This window comes from Myotis nattereri (assembly GCF_964212035.1).
Source record: "Myotis nattereri genome assembly, chromosome: 3".
Taxonomy (NCBI): Eukaryota; Metazoa; Chordata; class Mammalia; order Chiroptera; family Vespertilionidae; genus Myotis; species Myotis nattereri.
This window is the reverse complement of record NC_138077.1, coordinates 115063474-115087062: the sequence shown is the minus strand read 5'-3', so window position 1 is coordinate 115087062 and position 23589 is coordinate 115063474. Positions and strand designations below refer to the sequence as shown.

General features: G+C 51.7%; 1 protein-coding gene across 2 annotated transcripts in view; it reads left to right on the top strand.

Moving 5' to 3' along the window:
* Positions 1 to 4745: 4745 nt before the first annotated feature.
* FBLN2 (fibulin 2) overlaps positions 4746 to 23589 on the top strand; it is a gene marked incomplete at its 5' end in the record, with an annotated part of 76689 nt that continues 57845 nt past the window's right edge. The window contains one exon of one of the 2 annotated variants that reach the window (XM_081086164.1): positions 4746 to 6057. In XM_081086164.1, coding sequence (XP_080942290.1) covers positions 4761 to 6057 — 1297 coding nt within the window. The remainder of the gene's footprint in view (positions 6058 to 23589) is intronic. The other variant, XM_081086163.1, reaches the window with a different exon arrangement.

The following is a 23589-nucleotide window of genomic DNA, read 5'->3' as shown; positions in this document are numbered from 1 at the left end:
AATCAACCAAAAAAATGAGTTTGCGTGTCACCTCTGACACGCATGTCATAGGTTCACCATCACTGATCTAGCCCATGACTGCACTTGTTTATCCCACATGCTGGGTTTTTAGTTTTAAATTAGTTACCAATTGAAAATGTTCACATGAAAATTCAACTCCTCTTGAAAACCACTGAACCCTGGTCACCTTAAGATGTCACCCAGGACATGGGACTCTCAGTCCCACAAAGGCCATATGACCTCTCCACTCATGGTGGCAGGGTCTGTTTGAGATCAGAGTTTCCCCAGGCTCACCTCTGGACTGGGAACCCATGGTCATTCCCACTGTGGTCTCCAGCTGGGAGAGTGGAGGTCTGGGCCCTGCATGCTGCTCAGAGCCCCTGGTGCTATCTAAAGGTTGTGTGCCCATCCATGAGGGGGATGGGGCCAGCTGGGATGTATCTGGAGGAGGTGGACCAGTAAGGAAGGGGGGAGTTAGCTTCAAGAGGCCCTGGTACATCTCTACAACTGCTCTGAATGTTTCATGGGTCCATGGGTGTGTATGTGGTGGGTGGGGGGTGGGGGACAGGCACACTCCCAAGATGGGAGCTCACCAGGCCCAGGGAAAGGCAAAGCAAAACCCACAGAGTCTCTGCCCTATTCCTGCCAACTAAAAAGCTGGATAATGCATGCATATTAATAATAATATGATTACTCAATTCCCAGCCAAGGGCATGTTCCTAGGTTGCAGGTTCAATTCCTGGCCCCGGTTGAGGCATGTGCAAGAGGCAACTAATCAAGGTGTCTCTGTCACATCAATGTTTCTCTCTCTCTCTCTCTCTCTCTCTCTCTCTCTCTCTCTCTCTCCCTCCCTCCCTCCCTCCCTCCCTCCCTCCCCTCCACTCTCTGTAAAAATCAATGGAAAAAAATATCCTCCAGTGAGGATTAACAATAATAATAATACTATTTAAGACTAGAGTCCCGGTGCATGAAATCATGCACTGGAGGGGGGGGTCCCTCAGCCCGGCCTGGCCCCTCTCACAGTCCGGGAGCCCTCAGGGGCAGGAGGCAACCCGGTGATCAGAAGAAGGTGACGCCCCATCACACCTCTGCTGCTGCCACTGCCGGCAGCACAAGCCTCAGCCAGCCCTGGTTACCTGAGTCTTGGGCGGCCCTGGGTGGCTGGGCAGCCTCCATCCGAGGCTTGCCTGCACCTCAGGCTAGCCCTGGGCGGCTGGGCAGCTGACATCTGAGGCTTGCCTGTGCCTCAAGCCAGCCACTATGATGCACACTGACCACCAGGACTCCTCCACTCTCTGTAAAAATCAATGGAAAAAGATATAGAATCATCTGAGTATGGGCAGAGCATGATGCTGGGGGATAGGGTCCCAGGGCCAGGTCACTGTGGGGGCCGAGAGGGTGAGCAGAACTAATGGACTGACTTGTAGGAGAATGCATGGTGGGGTGGGTGGGGTATAGCGGGCCTGGCTAGCAACAAAGGTCCTCTGGTAGGAGCCTGCCAACCTCTGGTGGGAATATTTCCCTCTTAGGATGTGTTGTTCATGTGAGTGTGTGATGAATGGAAAGGCAGATGGAGGGTGGGAGGAGGATTTAGGTCTGCAAATGTTTCTTTTCTTAAATGACACTTGAGCATTGACTCAAGGTCTTTGTGCTGTCTACTCTACTTCCATGGAGAGTCGCTGACTTTGTTACGGGGACAGCAGGCCTGGTTCTCCCTGAGGCCGATTCTGAATCAACCTGGGTGTACGGAGCCCTCCCCCTTCCTGTGGCTTCTCAGCTTGGGGGATGTGCATGTTACCTCTTGGAGTCCAGCAACCTCCCTGGCCTCCTGGCCTGGGCATAGATTCCTGTCCCCGGTAGCATTCTTACCATCTTCACTTGGATGATCCCTGGGCTTCTCAAACTCAGTACTGCCAAACTGAACTGCATGTCTCCCCTGTGGGTCCATGGCCCTCCTTCCACAGCCTTCCCTGCCTCAGGAAGCGGCAGCTCCATCCTTCTAGGTGCTTCGGCCAAAAGTTGGGCCCATCGTGGACTCCTCTCCTGTTACACCCATGCAGTCTAGCAGCAAATCCTGTCAACTCTACTTCAAAATTCCCCTGTCCACTGTCCTCTCCTGCCTCCTATGACTGGCTTCTTGGCTTTGGCCCGGCTCCCATGTTTTCAACAAAGCAGCCCTAACAGAGCCCATCAAGTCATTCCAGGCCATGGCTTCCAGCAGCCCGCACTGTAATCAGAATCTCGCATGATCTGGCTGCCATCACATTCACCCTTGCTCAATTTGCTCAGCAGTGGTGGTGTTCTACTGTTCCTCTTCTCCCTCCTTCTGGTCCTGCCCCAGGTCCTTTGTACCTGCTATTCCTGCTGCCTGACATACTTTGCCTACAGACATTCAGGTGGTTGTCTCCATTGATTCACTCAGATCTCAGCTCAAATGCTATTTCCTTAGAGAAGCCTTGCTTGACCACCCTGGCTAAAATCAGCTCTTTTCCACCCAAACCCAGCAGCTACACCATCCTGGTTATTCCCTGTTCTGTTTCCCTGCTCTCATTCATTTATTTCTTCATTGTACTTATCACATTCAGAAACCCACTGAATTGCTGTGGGTTTATGATCTCCCTCCCTACATCAGAGGGTCAGTGCTAGCAGAATGGCCATGAAGCCTGTCTTATCCTATCTAATAATAGACAAACATGGTAATTAACCATAACTTCGCTACCCTTTCCATTGGCTAATCAGGGCGATATGCAAATGAACTGCCAACCAAGATGGCGGCTGGCAGCCAGGCAGCTGAAGCAAACAGGAGGCTTACTTGCTCCAGTGATGGAGGAAGCCAAGGTTCCCCGCCTGCCGCTGCTGGCCTCTGAGCTGCAGTCTAAGAAACATTATTGCAATTATAGAAGCTAAACAAGCTCCAGAAACCTGCTTTCAGCCAGCTTTGGCCTCAGAGCTTAGAGTGGCAGTGATGGCAACAATGTTTCAATTATAGAAGCTAAACAAACCCAGATACCTGCTTTCAGCAGCCGAGGTCTCAGAGCTGGAGCCGAACCTCAGAGCTAAAGTCGGCTCTCAGTTCCAGTGACAGCCATAGAAGGTAAATAAATCCCAGAATAAAATAAAAAACAAACAAAACAAAAACAGAAAAAAAGGAAAGGTTGGGAGCTTCAGTCACCTGCCAGCCTGAAAACGGCCCTCAGCCCCTCACCCAGACTGGCCAGGCACCCCAGTGGGGACCCCCACCCTGAAGGGGGTGTGACCAGCTGCAAAACAGCCATCATCCCCTCATCCAGTCTGGCCAGGCACCCAAGCGGGACCCCCACCCTGATCCAGGACACCCTCAGGGCAAACCAGCCGGCCCCCACCCGTGCACCAGGCCTTTATCCTATATAGTAAAAGGGTAAAATGCCTCCCAGCACCGGGATCAGTGGAGCCGCGAGGCCTCCCGGCACCGGGATCAGCGGAGCCACGAGGCCTCCCAGCACTGGGATCAGCGGAGCCGCGAGGCCTTCTGGCCCCTGGAGCAGCATGACAGGAGGCAGCGCCCAAACCCCCTGATTGCCCTGTGGCTCTGTGTGTGACAGGGGGTGGGGCCACAACCTCCCTATCTGCCCTGCTCTGTTCGTGACAGGGGAAGGCGCCCCAACCGCCTGATTGGCCCTGCTCTGTGCCTGATAGGGGGGAGCTCCCCAACCCCCTGATCGGCCCTGCTCTGTGTGTGACAGGGTGCAGCGCCCCAACCCCCCAATCGGCCCTACCCTGAGCATGACTGGGGGTGGCATTGCAACCTCCTGATCTGCCCTGCTCTATGCATGACGGGGAGGTGCCCCAACTCCCCAATCGGCCCTGCTCTGAGCCCGACCAGGGGCTGCGGGGCAGGCACCTAGGGATTGGGCCTGCTCTCTGCCACCCGGAAACGGGCCTAAGCCAGCAGGTCGTTATCTCCCGAGGGGTCCCAGACTGTGAGAGGGCACAAGTGGGGCTGAGGGACACCCCCCCACACACCAATGTACAAGTTTTTGTGCACCGGGCCTCTAGTCCTATATAATCAAAGGTTAATATGCAAATCAACCGAACAGCAGAACAACCCGCCACTATGATGCACACTGACCACTAGGAGGCAGATGCTCAACACAGGAACTGCCCACTGGTGGTCAGTGTGCTCCCACAGGGGGAGCGCCACTCAGCCAGAAGCCAGGCTCCCGGCTGGCGAGCACAACATCTGTGGCGGGAGCCTCTCCTACCTCTGTGGCAGTGCTAAGGATGTCCAACTGCTGGCTTAGGCTCGCTCCCCTGAGGGCTTCCAGACTGCGAGAGGGTGCAGGCTGGGCTGAGGGATCCCCCTCCCGAGTGCACAAATTTCATGCACCAGGCCTCTAGTTTGCTAATAAACCCCAAGTTCTAGAAGGGTTCATGCACAGAGGATCTGCTTGGTTGGTGCTGGCTGAGTGGCTAGCAGAGGCAGATCTCCTTTCCTGGCTGTGCCAGACACTAAGTGGCCATTGTTCTGTCATTGCCCCACCAGACACTATGCTTGGGGACATGGGGACATTGGGATAAGGGCATGTGTGTGAGTGAAAGAGCCTGAGGCTTCATCCAGCCATGTGCAGGTGTGTGTGTGACTAGGCAGTGCATGTATTTTCATGTGTAGGCCCCATATGGTGCTGACAGGTGTCCTTTCTGATTTCCCCAGGGCCTCGCAGGAGAGGGGACCTTTTGGCTCGAGGTGGCACCTGGGCTGCACCTGGGCTGGCGGTGGGACCATGGTGATGTTCTGGGAGCCTGTAGGAGCCTGGTTGGCCCTGGCCCTGGCCCTGGCCCTGGGTGCCAGCACAGGTGCAGCAGCCCCACGGCAGGACTGCACGGGTGTCGAGTGCCCGCCGCTGGAGAACTGCATCGAGGAGGCGCTGGAGCCGGGCGCCTGCTGTGCCACGTGCGTGCAGCAGGGCTGTGCCTGCGAGGGCTACCAGTACTATGACTGTCTGCAGGGTGGCTTCGTGCGTGGCCGTGTACCCGCAGGCCAGTCCTACTTTGTGGACTTTGGCAGCACTGAGTGTTCCTGCCCACCAGGTGGCGGCAAGATCAGCTGCCAGTTCATGCTGTGCCCCGAGCTCCCACCCAATTGCATCGAGACTGTGGTGGCAGCTGACAGCTGCCCGCAGTGCGGCCAGGTGGGCTGTGTGCACGCTGGCCGCAAGTATGCTGCTGGTCACACAGTCCACCTGCCACCGTGCCAGGCCTGCCACTGTCCTGACACTGGTGGTGAGCTCATCTGCTACCAGGTCCCCAGTTGCCATGGAGATGCCAAGGCCATGCCCACTGCCACCAGTGGGAACTTCTCAGATGCTGAGGAGAATGAACCTGAGCGACACTACGAAGACCCCTACAGTTATGACCAGGAGGTGGCTGAAGCAGAAGCCGCAGCGGCTTTGGCAGGCGAGCTTCAGGCAAGCACAGGGGCCCCAGCCACCCTGGGAGGCGGAAGTCAGCCACTGTCTGCCATCCAGGCCACCCCCTGGCTGGCCGTTCTCCTCAGGCCAACAGCGGCTGCTGCCCTGGGTCCGCCAGCTCCTGTTCAAGCCAAAGCCAGGAGAGTGATGGAGGACAGCCAGGGGGCAGAGGAGGAGGAGAGGGAGGACATCGCTGTCAGGGAGCCACTGGCAGCAGGTGGCCTTAGGGGACTCGATGGGCCTCCTGGTGCAGGCCCAGCCGGGCCCAGTCTTCCTTTGCAAGAGGAGAAGGCAGATGCCAGGGCAGGGCCTGAAGATAACCTTATCCCAGATACCCAGGCCACCCCGCAAAGTACTGGACAGGGGGGAGCCAGCCCCATGCTGGGGTCAAGCACGGCCAGTGTCCTCCAGTCTCAGGCCACATCGAGTTCTCCCGGAAACCCAACAAAGCCCAGCAGCCACACCATCCTGACCACACCTCCCCATGAGGCCACCCAGGTCCCACCTATCCAGGAAGTGCCCAAGCAGCCACCAGCTCTGCCCCATCTTCGGCCAGAGGAGGACACTGACCCCAACTCTGTCCATTCTGTCCCCAGAGGTGACCCTGAAGGTAAGCGTCTTTCAAGTTTCTCCCTAGCACTCAGTCCAGGGAAGGCAGCCCTGGGCCCTGTAACTGCCTAGGTCTCTGTACAGCTGCCTGGGGCAGGGGAAGCTGGGTCTGAGTGCCCCACACTTTAGGGCATGAGCTTAGATACCACTTTCTCCCTGGCTTAGCTCCTGGGAATGGAGTGGGTGGGTGCAGGTGAGGTCCCTGTTGAAGTCAGTGCTGGGTTATATGCATGGTATGGCTGTGGTCAAAGGCCCAATAGGTACCCTCACAGGGTTGGGGGTCCTGAGGAGGGTCCTGCTTAAGTGCAGGTGGGGCCTGGAGTGTCCACAGTACCTCAGAAGGAGGTGATGAGTTTCACATCCTTCCAGGCATGGCTGTGACCTTGGTCTCTGAGGAGACAGCCTAGGGCATGCAGTCTCACATGAGAGCTCTTTCTGAGGGTCAAGGGCTGTGTCCGGCACATCTTCCGGTTGGTTCTGTTAACACACAAGTCGTTCTCATTCCTCTGCTCTGCACCTGCCGTGGCTTCCACCTACTCAGTGTATAATCCACAGCCCTCTCCGGCCACAGGCCCTGCACAACCTGCCTGCGACCTCTTGCATCTCATCTCCATCACCCTTGTCTTAGTCTGTCTTGTCTGCTGTAACAAAAAATACCACAGGTTGGGTGACTGAAATGACAAACACTTATTTCTCACAGTTCTGTGGGCAGGGAATCCAAGGTGAAGGCTGGGTTGAGGGCCTACTTCCTGGTTTGCAGATGGCCAGGCTCTCATTGTGTCCTTACATGGCAGAGCAGGTGAGGATACATCTCATCTGAGATAACATTACAGGAGGAGCAAACTCTTGCTTGTTTCTTTTTAGAAGGACACTGATTCCATCATGAGGACCCCACCTTCATCATCTAATCACGTCCCAAAAGCTTCATCTCCAATACTGTCCCATTGAGGATTAGGGTTTTAACACAGGTATGGGGGTGGGGGAATAAACATTCAGTTCCTAGCAACCCTTCCTCTTACCCACTGTGCTCAGCCCCACTGATCTGTCTAGATACCATAGCAGTCCCAGGGCCTTTGCACTTGCCACTTGCTCTTCCTGAAATGCTCTCCCAGGTGTCCATTTGGTTCACTCCTGTACTCCATTCTGCTCTCTGTTCAAGGTCACCTCCCCAGAGAGGCTTTCCTTGGGCACCGAACTAAAAGAACACCATACCTTCCTCTTACCTTGCTGTAATTTTTCCTAGTAGAATGTGAGTGCCATGGGCAGAGGGACCACATCTGTCGTCTTTCTGCTGTGTACAGGAGCCTCCAGCAGGGCCTGGGTGAATGAATGAGTGAATCAATACAAGCTCTGTGGCCACCCCTCCAGCAGTCATCCCTTTTTTCTCTAATTCCCCTGCCGTCCCATGAACCCTGCAGCATTGTCTCCCCCTCTGTTCCACACACGTGTTCACTGTTTTCAACGAGCACAGGTGCACCTCCTTTAGGAGCCTTCCTTGAATCTTAGTGTCTTGTTGACCCTCCCCTCAGCTCCATTTTCTTTCTCTCCACTGAGGGTGTTCTGGGGACTTAACCTCGTTGTCTAGTGATCTCTCTCCACAGCTAGGGGTCTGTGTCTTGTTCAGTCTCTTATCAATAACTCTACAAACCTTTATTAGGTATAAATAATGAGCAGGTCTTGGTGGGCCCTGGGGAGGCAGGAATGAACCATTATGGCGGGGGGCTGTGAGGGGGAGATGCCTGGGAGGTATCTGGGAAGGCTTCTTGGAGGATGGGGCATGAGGGGACTCTGGGATTTCTGCAGCATTCCCATTGACCCACCCTGATGCCCATAGCTGTGTGGCCTTGGGCAAGTCTCTTAACTGGCCTGGGCCCCTTTTCCCATCTGTTAAGTGCTATAGACCTTGCTGGGCAGCAGCTGTGTGCAAAGCCTGTGCACATGCACGTTCCTCTGACCTGTAGGCCAAGTGGTCCAAAAGCCCAGAGGGCTCTGCACCCAGCCTGCTTACAGTGGGTAGGCACACAGTTCATCCTCACAGAGCACCTATTGGTACTCCAGGCCCTGTTTCTGTGACTTGATATTCCCCCCAAGCCAGGGAGGTACGTTTCTTCTCATTTCAAGGTCAGAGAGGTGTTTCTAGTGGCTCCAGGTCACAGAATGGGAGTGGTGGGCTGGGACCTGACCCTTGTGCTTCGGGGGCCTCCTTCCCACCACACCCAGAGCCTGTGGGGAGTGAGGAGTATGTGTGGGCTGAGGTGGGGCTGTAATGAGAGGGCTTGGGGTCCTGGCTCCAGAGCATGCAGACCCTAGGGCAGTGGTTCTCAACCTTCCTAATGCCGCAACCCTTTAATACAGTTCCTCATGTTGTGGTGACCCCCAATTTCATTGTTACAAATTGAACGTAATTAAAGCATAGTGATTGATCACAAAAACAATATGTAATTATATATGTGTTTTCTGATGGTCTTAGGCAGGGGTGGGCAAACTTTTTGACTCGAGGGCCACAATGGGTTCTTAAACTGGACTCAGAAGAAGGAGCTGTGGCCGTGTTTCCTGACGTTGCCATGTTAACACTGCTGCTGGTGAAGGAGTGGAGGGGAGAGCAAGAGAACCCTTCGCTCTTTCGGCTCCGCGGGCCGGATAGAACAGCCGAACGGGCCGGATCCGGCCCGCAGGCTGTAGTTTGCCCATGGCTGGTCTTAGGCAACCCCTGTGAAAGGGTCGTTCGATCCCCAAAGGGGTCTCGACCCACAGGTTGAGAAATGCTGCCCTAGGGTTTCCAAAATAGACTCAGCCCTGCCTTCTACCCACCTCTTGCCTCCAGAGGCCTCTGTGCTTCTGGGCTTTGGAATCCTGGAGAATTGCTTTGTTCTCAGGATCCCTGTTTTTTTCTTTTCTTTTCTGCCCTGGGCTTTCTCAGTGGATTTTGGAGTCTGGCCTTTGATGAGGCTGCTTGTGGATAGGGGTCTCTGATTGAGTGCCCCTTACTGCCTATGAAGGCTGTCCTGGCAGAGGCCCCACACATGCACAGAGAATGATCAGGGCATGAGGATGGACAGGCTGCTGCAGCTTTTGGTGCGTGGGGAAAGAAGGAATGGGAGGCTGATATGGGGGTGGGAGAAGGGGGTGGCTTTAAAGGGGGTAGCTTGGCCCTGGTCAGATACACAAAGACTGGCCTACTATCCACCACCCCCAAATATATTTTGTCCTCCTACCTACCCAGTATCCACCTGTCACCTGTGTAACTTAGGTAAATGGCTTATCTTTTCCTGCCTCAGTTTCCTCCTCTTTAAGCAGCAGAGAAGTCCCTGCTTCATGGGGCTGTTGTTTTTTTAATCCTCATCTGAGGATATTTTTTTCCATTTATTTTTTTTAGAGAGAGTGGAAGGGAGGAAGGGCGGGAGGAGGAGGAAGAGAGAGAGAGAGGTGAGAGAGAGACAAAGAGAGATGTGAGAGAGACACATTGATTAGTTGCCTCTCCTACACAGGCCCATGTACGTGTCCTTTTCATGTCCAGTGCTTGGCAGGGAACTTAGTACTTGCAGAGTAGTTACAATATTAGCCATTATTACTCACTATCCTTCTTTAGTTCACGCATCTCTTCAGCAGATGTTTAGGGAGCACTCTGTCTGTGCCAAGGGCTGTGTAGTGAGAAAGGCAGGCGTAGCCTCCCCACTGAGGTCTCGCTGGGGAGGAGGCGTTGAACTGATAGGCACACAGATTTATCCATGGTCACAACCATGTGCAGGGAGAGTTGGTAGGAGGCCTGATAGGGGCTGGGTCAGGTGTCCAGTTGAGCATCTTGGGAGAAGTGGGGGCCCTTAGAGGCCTCTGACTGCTGTTGTGGGGGAGGACTTGGGGGGTCCCCAGTGATAGAAGGGCCCTCTGTGAGGAGAAGCTGGGGAGGTGGCTTTGTCCTGTTTGCCCGGGGGCCTGCTGAGAGGTAGGACATGGGGTCGGAAATGACCCCCAGCCCTGTTGCCATGGTAGCCCTGGGGCCCAGAGAAGGAGGTTTCCAGCCATTGCCCAAGGCCTGGCTGGGGCAGAGGCAGGGAAAAACAGAGGTTGGGGGGAGGGTTCCTGTCTTTGAGCTGGAACCCTGCCAGGGATCCAGGCTGCCTCTGAGCATGTCCAGATGTGGCCTAATGGAAGCCACATGCCTGCTCTTTGGGCCCGGCAGAGGGGTGTGATGGCTGTTGTCATTCAGGGGGCTTTGTGAGGGGGGCTTCTATTGCTGGGCTGGCATGATGAAGGGGGTTGGCAAGCACACCACCCCTAACCTTTGCTGCCCTCCTGGGCCACAGGGTGGGAACCCTCGGACAGGGTGACCCTCAGGAAGTGGAGACTCTCAGAGCATCCAGAGGCAGCCCCCTCCTGGAAAAGACTCCAGCACCACCTCTGCAGGGTCCCAGGGCGGCGGCAGGAAAGAGGCCCCTTCCTCAGGGCCTCAGTTAATCAGATTCTGCAGGGCAGGGATCTCTGAGTGCTTTGACGGTCTGGTTAGCAGAGAAGCTATTTAAACTCAAATAACTTTATGCTAATCACAGACACCATATAGTGCTTATGCCTGTGCCAGGCACTTTTGTAAGCTCTGTGTGATTATTAACCCTTTAATCCTCATATCCACTCCCTTAGTTTACAGAGGGGATGCAGGCCACTTGCCCATGGACACATGTGTAGGAATGGTGGGTCTAGGTTCCCTTGTGTGCCTTCATGTCTTTATCCCTGACAGTCATTCCTGAGTGCCAGGGTGTCCACAGGCTGTGACAGATGAAGAAAGCATAGTGTTGAACAAAATCTACATTGTCTTTGCCCTCTGGAAGCTTATGGCTTATGGACGAGGTAAAGAACCCACTAGTCACTGGGTGTGGAGTTTCTGTGCCCTGTGAGCTTGTGTGTGTGTGTGTGTGTGGGGGGGGGGGGGTTGGGGGGAAGGGAGTGGGGAACCAGATTCTTCCTGGAGATCAGGGAAGGCTCCGTAGGGAAAATTATGTTTGAGCAGGAGGAGTTGTTAATGGGTGATGGGATGGAAGCAGAGAGAAGAGAGTGTTCCAGGCAGAGGACACAGCATGTGTAAAGGCCCTGCACCTGAGGGAATTCATTGGATTAAAAGGAGGCTGTGTGGCTGGTGCTGGAAACGGCTGGGAGGGGCAGGGGTGAGGCTGTTGGGATGAAGACTTAGTTGTGTCGGGGACCACTAGGTGCCAGACCGGAGATGGTATTATCTTATCTGTGCTGCACAGCACCCTTCTGGGTGCAGGGAGGAGGCTAAAGGAGCAGGGTTTTCCCTCCCTCACCATGCAGCCCCAGGAGCTAGCCCTGGGCCTTCCCAAGGTCTGTGGGTCTCCAAGGCTCCCTGGGAGTAGGAGAGGGGGGGTTCACCTAGACTCTGTTTCCCAGAGGATCCTGTAGACCCTGCCCTCTCCCCTCTAGTATTGGCCTGTGGAAGGCTAAACTTGTGTGAGATCTGAGGAGCCCATGAGCACAGCCTGGGGACTTGCAGGAGCCAGGGTGTGATTCCAGACACCTGAGCTTGAGTCCGATACAACAGAACTACCTCCTGCAAGAACTCAAGGTTCCTGAGGCAGGCTGGGGCAGGGCCACCCTGTGGGGAGCACTGCTCTGATCAGCAGGAGAATACTGGGAGGAGAGCTTACAGTTGGACCCAGCGGGTCCTGCCCCTCATCACCCCTAGCCCGTGGGTCTTGAAATGGGAGTCTGACTCTGTTGGGGTCTTCTGGGAGCAACCTGAACCAGGGCAGACAGACAAGAAACCTGAGCTTCCCACCAGCCCCTGCAGGTCCACAGTGAGTCCCCAGTCATTGTGTGACCTGGGGTCTGGGACATCATCCCTCTGAATCTTCGTTTCCTTATTGGTAAAATGGATGGGAGGGGGGAAGCCAGTGTTTGCCCCACCTTGGCCTTCCTGCCCTCCTAAAAGGGTGCACATACCTCTCATCTGTCCCCGTTAGTTTCTTTCTGCAAAGCATGTTTGTAAGTATTAGAATTGTGTTACAACATTTACAAATTGGAAAACTTCACATAAATTTCAGCTTTGTGGCTTTTGTTGAAAATTGGTAATTGTGGGCATACTAGGTCCATAGCCATAGGCTGGCCATCAGGGAAGCTGAGAAAAGGCTCCATTTAGACTGGGCGGGTGCTTTGCACTTTGCTGGGCCAGCCTGCATCAACTTTATTGCCTGCCCAGCCCTGGTTGGCAGCTGGGTTGGGTCCTCTGCTGGGACACCTGTCAGAGCTTAGGGTTTCACCCTGTGGCAACCTTGAGAGAATCTGTGTGGTCCTTCTATTTTATGGAAGAGAAGTTGGCATTGCAAGAGGGGAATGGGCTTTTCTGGAGGTCACAGTATGGCTAGGCAGGGGGCCCCAGTGTCCCAGTAGAGGGGGTGGGTTCATGGCCTCCATGGGAGGCCTGGGAGCAGCAGTGGGTCCATGTTGCCTATAGCCAACCTCTCCCTGTGTTTGCCTCCCAGAGCATGACTTGTGCCAGGCACCTGGGCACACAGGCTCACTGCACAGCTGTGAGTGTCTGGGGCCAAGGCTAGGCCTTCGGTAGTGTTAGGGTCGCCGAAGGAGGAACATACGAGGCCAAAAGTGGTAAAGAATTATAAATTTATTAGATCATCTGGAACCAGATGGACTGAGCTCCCAAATGGCACCAGCACCCAGGGAGTCAGAGATCTTAAGGGACACTAGGAGAGCTTTTTTGTGGGGAATTCTTTGGACAGGTCCGATCCTGGGCAAATCCGGAGGGGAAAGTTACTGGTCTTAGCAAATGGAATGTGGTCTAAGGCAAAAGGGAATGGGGTCGGTTGCAAAATGATCTAAAGGTCAGTTTTCCAGGGGAGGAGATATAAATGTGATTGTTTGATCAGACCTAACAGGTAGGTTTCTTCATTTTAACTCCTAAAACTATGTTTTCTTTATTTCTTTCAAAACAGCTTTATTGAGATATTATTCTTGTACCATAACATCCTCCTATTTTAGTGTACAGCTCAGTAGTTTTTAGCACAGTTGTGCAAATATCACCAGAATTCTAATTTTAGAACATTTTTATCCCAAAAAAGAAACCCTGCACCCTGTACCAGCCACTTCCCATTTCTCCTCTGAGCCCCCAGCAACCATCAATCTGTCTGTCTGTATGGGTTTGCATATTCTGGATATTCCTGGACCTGAATTATATAATATGTGGTCTTTTGTGACTGTCTTCTGTCACTTAGCAGAGTGCTTTCATGGTCCATCCATGTAGTAGCAACTGTCAGTACTTCATCCCTTTTTTTGGATGAATAACATTCCATTTATGGATAGACCACATTCTGTTTATCCACTCATCCATTAATGGATATTGCGTTTCTACCTTTTAGCTATTGTGAATATGTCCGTATTTTTTCATGGATGTGTGTTTTCATTTTCCTTGGGAGTATACCTATGAGTAGAATTGCTGGATCGTATGATAACTCTGTTTAACTACCAGATGATCTGCCAAACTGTTTTTCTGCAGCAGCTGCACCATTCTGCTTCCCCACTAATAATGCATGAGGGTCCAAGTTATCTACATCCTTGTCAACACTTGTTATTGTCTGTCTTTTTTAGTGTAGCCATCCTAGTGAGTGTGAGTTAGTGTCTCACTGTGGTTTTGATTTGCATTTCCCTGATGACTATTGATGTTGATTATCTTTTCATGAGCTCACTTTAGAAAATTCTAGAAAACACAAAATATATAAGCACACATTCCATTAACCATCAAAGTGATGACATTATCACATTGTCAAGTAGTTTCTGGGGAACTCTTCTGTATATTCCTGAGAGTAACAGCATGAAGAAGGCAACTAAATAGTGTTGTTGTGAAAGTCATGTTGAGCTCATGGCTCCAAAAAAAGGCCTCAGAGACCCTCCAGGTAACCACTGGTCAGTATGACTACAGTAGTGTAGGGTGTGCACCTATTTTTCACAGATACATATCTTGGTGCAGTATGTGGAGAGTTCCCTTACCAGCTGGTGCTCCACTGTGGGCTCCCTTTATCTTTTGTTTACCAGTCTCTAGTGATGGGCCCTCAGGCTGTTTCCAGTCTTTTATCATTAAAAAGCAATGAATATAGATGCTAAAATCCTCAACAAAATATTAGCAAATCAGATCTACCAATATATTAAAAAGATCATACATCATGACCAAGTAGGATTTATTCCAGGGCCTACTGGAATACAATATTCGCTAATCAATAAACGTGATACATCACATAAACAAATTGAAAGACAAAAATCACATGATCATATCAATAGATGCAGAAGCATTCAACAAAATATACACCCTTTTTTGATAAAATCTCTCAGCAAAGTGGGAATAGAGGGATCATATCTCAGCATAATAAACGCCATACATGACAGACCTACAGTGAGCATCACACTCAGTGGGCAAAAACTAAAACCATTTCCCCTAAGGACAGGAAGAAGACAGGAATGTCCACTTTCACCACTCTTATTCAACACTAGAGGCCCGGTGCATGAAATTCGTGCACAGGTAGGGTCCCTAGGCCTGGATGGTGATCAGGGCCAATCAGGGCCTTCCTACTGCTGGCCAGGGCCTCCCTTCCCTGGCTGCCGGCTGCTGTTCCCCAGCTGCCGGCTGCCAGCCAGAGTCTCCCTTCCACAGCTGCCGGCCACCGCCTGGGGCCTCCCTTCCCTGGCTGCTGGCTGCTGGCTGCTGGCTGCTGGCTGCTGGCTGCCAGCTGGGGCCTCCCTTTCCCCGCTGCTGGCTGCCACCCAGGACCTCCCTTCCTTGGCTGCTGGACCCGCTTGGGGCCTCCCTTCCCCAGCTGCCAGCTGCTGGCCAGGGCCTCCCTTCCCCAGCTGCCAGCTGCCAGCCGGGGCCTTCCTTTGTTCCGTGCTGTCCCCTGGTCAGCGCATGTCATAGTGAGCGATTGAATTCCAGTCTCCTGGTCGAACTCCCGTGGGGACAATTTGCATATTAGCCTTTTATGTATATAGATAATACTGGAAGTCCTAGCCACAGTGATCAGTCAAGAAGACGAAATAAAAGGCATCCAAATTGGAAAGGAGGAAGTAAAACTCTCATTATTCACAGATGACATGATATTGTACATAAAAAACCCTAATGACTCCATCAAAAAAACTACTAGATTTAACAAATGAATTTGGCAATGTAGCAGGATACAAAATTAACACCCAGAAATCTATGGCATTTTTATACACCAATAATGAATTCTCAGAAAGAGAAACTAATCAAACAATCCCATTGACCATTGCAACAAAAAATTAAGATACTTAGGAATAAACTTAACCAAGGAAGTAAAAGACTTGTACTCGGAAAACTACAGAATGTTGAAAAAAGATATAGAGGAAGATATAAATAAGTGGAAGGATATACTGTGTTCATGGATTGGTAGAATCAACATCATTATTTCATATTCCAAACAAAATGTTCATATTGCCTAAAGCAATCTAAGGATTCAATGCAATACCTATTAAAATACCAACAGCATATTTCACAGATCTAGAACAAATACTCAAAAAATTTATATGGAACCAGAAAAAAACCCAAATAACCACAGCAATCTTGAGAAAGAAGCACAAAGTTGGAGGGATCACAATACTGGATATCAAGTTATATTGCAAAGGCACTCTAATCAAAACAGCCTGATACTGGCGCACAAACAGGCATATAGATCAATGGAATAGAACAGAGACACCAGAAATTTACTCAAGCCATTATGCTCAATTAATATTTGACAAAGAAGCAAGAATATACAGTGGAATCAAAACAGTTTCTTCAATAAATGGTGTTGGGAAAATTGGACAAAAAAATGAAACTAGACCACTAACTTACACCATACATAAGAATAAACTCAAAATGGATAAAAGACTTAAATGTAAGTTGTGTAACCATAAAAATCCTAGAAGAAATTATAGGCAGCAAAATCTCAGACAACTCTAGTAGCAATATGTTTACAGATACATCTCCTAGGGCAAAGGAAACTAAGAAGAAAATAAATGGGACTATCCTATATAACAAAAGGGTAATATGCAAATTGACCGAATGGCAGCATGACCGGTCACTATGATGTGCACTGACCACCAGGGGGCAGATGCTCAATGCAGGAGCTGCCCTCTGGTGGTCAGTGCGCTCCTACAGGGGGAGCACTACTCAGCCAGAAGCTGGGCTCATGGCTGGCGAGTGTAGCGGTGGTGGATGGAGCCTCTCCTGCCTCCACAGCAGTCAGACATCCCTCCGAGGGCTCCCAGACTGCAAGAGTGCACAGGCTGGGCTGAGGGACACCCCCCTAAGTGCACGAATTTCATGCACCAGGCCTCTAGTCTATATATATAAAAGCCCAGTGATTGGAACAGCAGAACGACCAGAACAACCAGTGGCTATGACGTACACTGTGCCAGTCAACCAGCCTGATCCAGGCCCCGATCGGCACCCCCCAACTGACCCGGCCCCCAGTCCACCCCCAACACCCTCATTGGGGGCGGGGCCGGCTGGCCAACTGCCTATGGCCCCTCCCCCACCTCCACCCCCCACCAGCCTGGCCTAATGGGCCCCCATTGGGGTGGGCCAGCCATACCCCACCTGTGCACGAATTCGTGCACGGGCCTCTAGTATCAAAATAAAAAGCTTCAGTACAGCAAAAGAAACCATCAACAAAACAAAAAGGGGGCCCACTGTATGGGAGAATATATTTGGCAATGATGTATCTGATAAAGTTTAATATCCAAAATATATAAAGTACTCACACAGCTTCAACAAAAGAAAGACAAACAATCCAATTAAAAATGGGCAGAGAACCTAAATAAACACTTTTCCAAAGAGGGTATACAGATGGCCAAGAGACATATGAAAAAAGGCTCAAATTCACTGATCATGAGAGAGATGGAAATTTAGATAGCAATGAGGTAGTCAAAATGGGTACCATCAACAAATCAACAAATGACAAGTGCTGGTGAAGATGTGGAGAAAAGGGAACCCCAGTACACTGCTGGTAGAAATGCAGACTGGTGCAGCCACTATGGAAAAACAGTATGGAGTTTCCTCAAAAAATTAAATATGGAACTGCCATTTGACCTAGTGATCCCACTTGTAATCTATCCTAAGAACCCTGAAACACCAATCAGAAAGAATGTATGCACCCCTGTGTTCATAGTAGCACAATTTATAATAGCTAAGATCTGGAAACAGCCCAAGTGCCCATCAAGTAAACGAGTAGGTAAAAAAGCTGTGGTACATTTATACTATGGAATACTATGCAGCAGTGAAAAAGAAGGAACTCTTTGAGAAAATATGGAGGGTCCTGAAGAGTATTATGTTAAATGAAATAAGCCAGTCAGAGAAAGACAGGTATCACATGATCTCACTCATGTGGAGTCTAAAGAACAAAATAAACTGATGAACAAAATAGATCCAGAGACATAGAAAATAGAACAAACTTTGGAATCTCTGAGGAAAGGTGGGAGAGGGTGAGTGGGTGGGACGAGATCAACCATAGAACTTGTATGCATATATACATAACCTATGGGTACAGACAATAGAATGGTGAAGGCCTGGGCAGGGGTGGGGGTGGGCTAGAAGGGGTTATTGGAGGGAAAAGGGGGACATATGTAATACTTTCAACAATAAAAATTTAATAGGAAAAAAATAGCGAGCTTCCTGAACATCTTTATGCCACACCACACTGCGGAATCACAGGGTCAGTGTGTGTATGATTTCTTTATTTTTATTTTATAACTAGAGGCCCAGTGCACAAAAATTTGTGCACTCGGGGGTAGGGGGTCCCTCAGCCCGGCCTGTGCCCTTTCGCAGTCTGGGACCCCTCGGGGGTGACCACTTGCTGGCTTAGGCCTGCTGCCCGGGGGATTGGGCCTAAGATGGCAATCAGACATCCCTCTGGCAGCCCGGCAGCCCTCGGGGGATGTCCACTTGCCAGCGGGGAGCAGACCTAAGCTGCAGTCAGACATCCTTAGCTTTGCTGAGGAGGCAGGAGAGGCTCCCACCACCACTGCTGTACTGGCAGCCGTCAGCCTGGCTTGTGGCTGAGCAGAGCTCCCTCCTGTGAGAACGCATTGACCACCAGAGGGCAGCTCCTGCATTGAGCATCTGCCCCCTGGTGGTCAGTGTGTGTCATAGTGACCAGTGATTCCCAGTCTTTCTGCTGTTAGGGTCAGTTTGCATATTACCCTTTTACTATATAGGATTGAGGCCTGGTGCATGGGAGGGGACGGCTGGTTTGCTTTGAAGGGTGTCCAGGATCAGGGTGGAGGTCCTGCTTGGGTGCCTGGCCAGCCTGGGCGAGGGGATGATGACTGTTTGCAGCTGGTCACACCCCCTTCAGGGTGGGGGTCCCCACTGGGGTGCCTGGCCAGCCTGGGTGAGGGGCTGAGGGCCGTTTTCAGGCTGGCGGGTGACTGAAGCTCCCAGCCTCTTTTTTTTTTTCTTTTCTTTTTTTCCCCTGGGATTTATTTACCTTCTATAGCTGTCACTGGAGCTGAGAGCTGGCTCCAGCTCTGAGGCTGTTGCCGGCTGAAAGCAGGTATCTGAGTTTGTTTAGCTTCTATAATTGAAACTCTGTTACCATCACTGGCGCTCTAAGCTCTGAGCCCTTGGACGGCTGAAAGCAGGTTTCTGGGTTTGTTTAGCTTCTATAATTGCAATATTGTTGCATCCAGAGCTCAGAGCTGGGCTGAGGCAGGTGGGGAACCTTGGCTTCCTCCATCACTGGAGCAAGCAAGCCTTCTGCTCACTTCAGCTGCGTGGCTGCCAGCTGCCATCTTTGTTGGCAGTTAATTTGCATATCCTGCTGATTAGCCAATGGGAAAGGTAGTGAAGTTATGGTTGATTACCACATTTCTCTATTATTAGATAGGATACCCAATCATACATTTTTACAAATGACCACACCTATGTAGCCATCACTTAGGTCATGAACCATCATGAGACAGCCCAGGTTGCCTCTCAGTGCCCTCCCATGGGACTGCTGCCCTACTTCTTAGCAGTGTAGCTGTCAGATTGTTATAAAGGGAGCCATACAGGCGGTTCTCTTTGGTGTCTGACTTTCACTCACACAGCATTTCTAAGGTTCATCGATTGCCCATCTCCTAGTTGGTCCTTTTTTAAAAAATATATATTTTATTGATTTTTTTACAGAAAGGAGGTGAAAGGGATAGAGAGTTAGGAACATCTATGAGAGAGAAACATCGATCAGCTGCCTCCTGCACACACACCCCTCCCCCCCCCCCACTGGGGATGTGCCCGCAACCAAGGTACATGCCCTTGACCAAAATCGAACCCGGGACCTTTCAGTCCATAGGCCGATGCTCTATCCACTGAGCCAAACCAGTTAGGGCTAGTTGATCCTTTTTATTGCTGAGAAGTGCTCCTTTGTATGGCCCAGGTTGGCTGTTCATTCTCCTGTCAAGGGGCCCTGGATTGATTCCAGCCTGGTGTCATGAGGGAGAGTGTTGCCTTGTATATCTGCTCAGATGGTCAGTCACACACATTTTTTTTAATCATCACCCAAGGGGGTGGCGGGGTCAAGGGCAGGGAAAAGAAAGAGAGAGAGAGAGAGAGAGAGAGAGAGAGAGAGAGAGAGAGAGAAACATCAATGTGTTGCCTTCTGCACGCAACCCAGGTATGCGTGGGAATTGAACTGATACCCTTTTGGTGCACAGGATAGTGCTCAACCATGGGCCACTTGGGCCAGGCAGCCACATGCATTTCTTTTGGGAGGTGTTGGCTGGTATGTGCTCAGTATAGAAGACACAGAATGCAAGTTTAAACCTGGTAGATGTTGTTGACTTGTCCTCTCTGATGGTGTACCATTTTCATTTATAGTTACAATGTAGGAGAATGCCTGTTTCCCCAATTTCTTTATTCAGCAAATATGTATTGAGTGCCCACCATACAGGTGCTGGAGTACAGTAGTTATGAAAGCAGATGAACTTCCTACCCCTCATGCAGCTTCCACTCTGTGTTGGGGATGCAGAGTCAATCAACTGGCTATGTAAACTGAGGAGAGAAGTAAGCAGGGTGCCATAAAACTTCCCCGCATGGCGATCTGGGAGGTAGAATTGGTGTCCTGCAGTGATTTTAGATTGCACGTGTGCAGTCTCTACCCCTGCCATGATCAAGGGCTCTTCAGAAAGCCTGGCTTCACTCCCACGAATACTGTGTGAGGCTGTGGGGGTCTTTTTGCTACTCTCACCAAACTGGTGCCAGTCCTTTCTGCTGGGGACACACCTTGGTCACCATATGACCCATCTACTTATCGCCTCAAGAATGCGAGTGGCAGACCACCCCAGAACCTCTGTAGCACACACAATAGACATTTAGTGTTGGTTCCAAGTCCAGAGGCCTGGCATGGCTGATGTCAGCTGGGCTCCCATCGGTGCGTGTCCTTGGTCAGTGGGCAGCTCCTGGGGTGGGCTGGTTGGGATGGCCTCACTGGTAGGGCTCCTCTCTACTCCTGGTGCTCTCGTATTTCAGTGGCTTAGCCTTGCTTGCCCTCCTCCAGGAAGCAGGCCCCAGGTGAAACGTTAGGAGTTCAAAGGGCTCATGAGCCTGGGTTGGGAACTAGCAGAACTGTTGATTTTACCACACCCTATTGCCAGCCAGTTGGAAGCCAGCCCTGGTTCTGGGGCTCCTGTTAATGGGAACCGCTGTGAAGTTGCATTGTCAAGGGTGTGGATAAAAGAAGGGAGGAGAATTGGGGCAGTCAGAGCAGTGAATGTACCCTAGGCTCTGGGCTGGGTGCTCCATGTATCTCATCTCACTTAGTTCCCAAATGACCTTACTAGTCCTTTCCTACCGGGGGTGGGCTGGGGGAACATGTACCTGGCCCAGGGCCCAGCAACAGATAAGTGGTGGGCCCAGCCCTGAACCCAGGCCTGCCTGTGCTTAAGTATCCCTGGATTTCCTGCTTAGGTAGGCCGGGTACAAGGCTCCCCAGGTTTGAGTCTGGCTCTGTCCTTCACTAGTTGTGAGACTTAGGCATATTGTGCCCCTGCCCCGGGCCTCAGGTTTCTCACTGTAGGATGGGCTTATAGAGAGCTCTCTCCCAGAGCTGTGTTCTCATTTGGGAGAAAGCTGGCGTAGGGCACGAGGTGCTGGTACAGTCGGGCTCTATTCATAGCTGGTGTCCTGGGTGCTATGATTTCAGCCGTGGGGGCTCTGCTGGGAGGGCAGTGGCTTCTGAGCTTGGGCTTTTTCCTGTTCACATGCCAAGCCTGAGACAGCAGGTGTGGCCTGTGAACCAAGGGTGACCAAGTCGTCCAGAATTACTGCACCTTGAGCCGTCCAGAATCCTGGGTGCTTCGGTGAACTGGAGCTCAGAGGTCTGCTTCGGGCTCTCCTGGGGCAGTGGCAGCCTGTGTGCCTGCCTGCTGGCACATCCTTCCAGCTGGGCCACGATTATGTGGCCATGGGCTCCTTTGTCCTGTAGTGTCTGAGGCTTTAAGGGGAGCTTCCATCTGGCTGAGGTCAGCATTTTGTGGGTTGAGGATTTGCTGGGACCTCCTTGTCTACTGCAGGGTCTCCACACTGGGAAAGCGGGCTAGGGGCTGAGTCACACTGGGGAATGAGCCCAGTTGGCCCTCAGAGAGTGTATCCTTGGGTGTGAATACTACCTCTGCTGGCAGTGGGACCTCAGACAATCGACTCACCTTCTCTGAGCCCGAGTTTCTGCTCAGAAGTGGGAGAGTAACCTCTTCCCTCCCACCCCCAGGATTACTGAGGAGAGTAGGTGAGAGCATGGCAGACAGGACAGAGGTCCTCTGCACACTGCGCTCCTTTGTGCCCTGCCATCGGGCCACTGCACTCTGGAAGGTGCGGGGAGGATTTGTGTTTTTATTTAAGTGAACAGATGTGTGTCTTTTCTGGCGGCCAGGAGCTGTCCCCTCTGGTGAGAAAGCAAAGGAGCCAGGCCTTGGGGGGTTGGGTGGGGATGTTCATTGGTGCACTCCCTGCTCCCCATCTGCGTCACTCCAGCTGCCTCCAGTTGTGTAGCACAGTGTTCCTCCCTGGCTTTTGCTTCAGCCAACTGAGTCAGCAGTTGCTCTAGTCCTGAGCTCTTTCCTCAGCAGCACTGCCTGGCTGTGAGGCTGACGTCCCCAAAACTGGAGGAGGGTGGTCTCCATGGCCCACTCTCGCAGGAGTGCCCTCCATGGGGAGCCTTCATTATGTGGCAGGCTCTGTGCTTAGCACTGGGCATGTATTGGTGCATTAAGCCTTACGACACCCCTGTGAGAGGGAGACTTGTCATTATACCCATTTTTGAGACAGGGTAACAAGCACTGGGAGGTTAAGTGAATTGCCCAAGGTCACTGAGGGCAATGAAATAGGTGTTGGCCAAGTACTGACTCTGTGCTGGGCACCGAGAGCTCCCAGAGCCTGGGAGGTGGGGGAGAGGGTGACAGATTCCAGTATGTGAATGAAGTGTCTCTCACTCCCAGTCCCCACCCTCTCACCTGCCCACTCACTCATTCATGGAATGTGTATAGGCCAGTGATGGCGAACCTATGACACACGTGTCAGAGGTGACACGCGAACTCATTTTTTTGGTTGATTTTTCTTTGTTAAATGGCATTTAAATATATAAAATAAATATCAAACTAGAAGTCTTTGTTTTACTATGGTTGCAAATATCAAAAAATTTCTATATGTGACACGGCACCAGAGTTAAGTTAGGGTTTTTCAAAATGCTGACACACTGAGCTCAAAAGGTTCGCCATCACTGGCCTAGGCCGTGTGTAGCAGGTGCCGGAGTCCAGGAATTCCGTCTAGCTTCTCAGAGTGTGCCTGAAAACGGGCCGGGTTCCACGCCGGTGGCACCCTCTCAGTGGTGCCAGGTCCACGCGCTCCTTTTGAGCAGAGCCAAGCTTGTCGAGGGCTGCCATTTTATGCAAGCTGCTGTTCTCTTTTTGCACAGAATCAGCTTCTCATCAGTCGCAAAAGTCTGAACAGAAGTTGCCACACAGATGGCAGAGTTCTTCACCACCCCCACTGGGGGCCATGGGAGCCTGTCCCTGGGCCGTCAGCCTCGCAGCCACCGCCTCCCCAAGCCCCCAGGGCCCGATCTGAGCCAGGCATGGCAGGCCTCCGAGCCTCCGCACGCGGCCAAAGCCCACACAACCCACCGCGGAGCTGTGGCTCCCCCAGCCACAGCCATCAGCATCTGGGGGTTCCAGCTGGAACCTCCCCCACACCAGGCCCTCAGTGAGGCCGCTCCTGGTGCGGGGCTCAGAGAAGACGGCTCAGGCCCATACCGGTCAGTGCTCGCCCTTCTTTCTCTCTTGTTTGAGGTCTAGTGTGTGCGTGTACGTGTGCATGTGTGATGGAAACATTTCAATCTTGACACTTATTTTGCAAGTCTAAAAATAAACTCTCCTACATTTCCACATACCCAGTCTCTGCTGCCATCTAGTGCTCAGGCCAGGTTTGTTTTCTTCTACTTGTCCCCAAAGTGTATTAAATATTGCTTGTTTTGTAAAGTCATATCTAATCAAT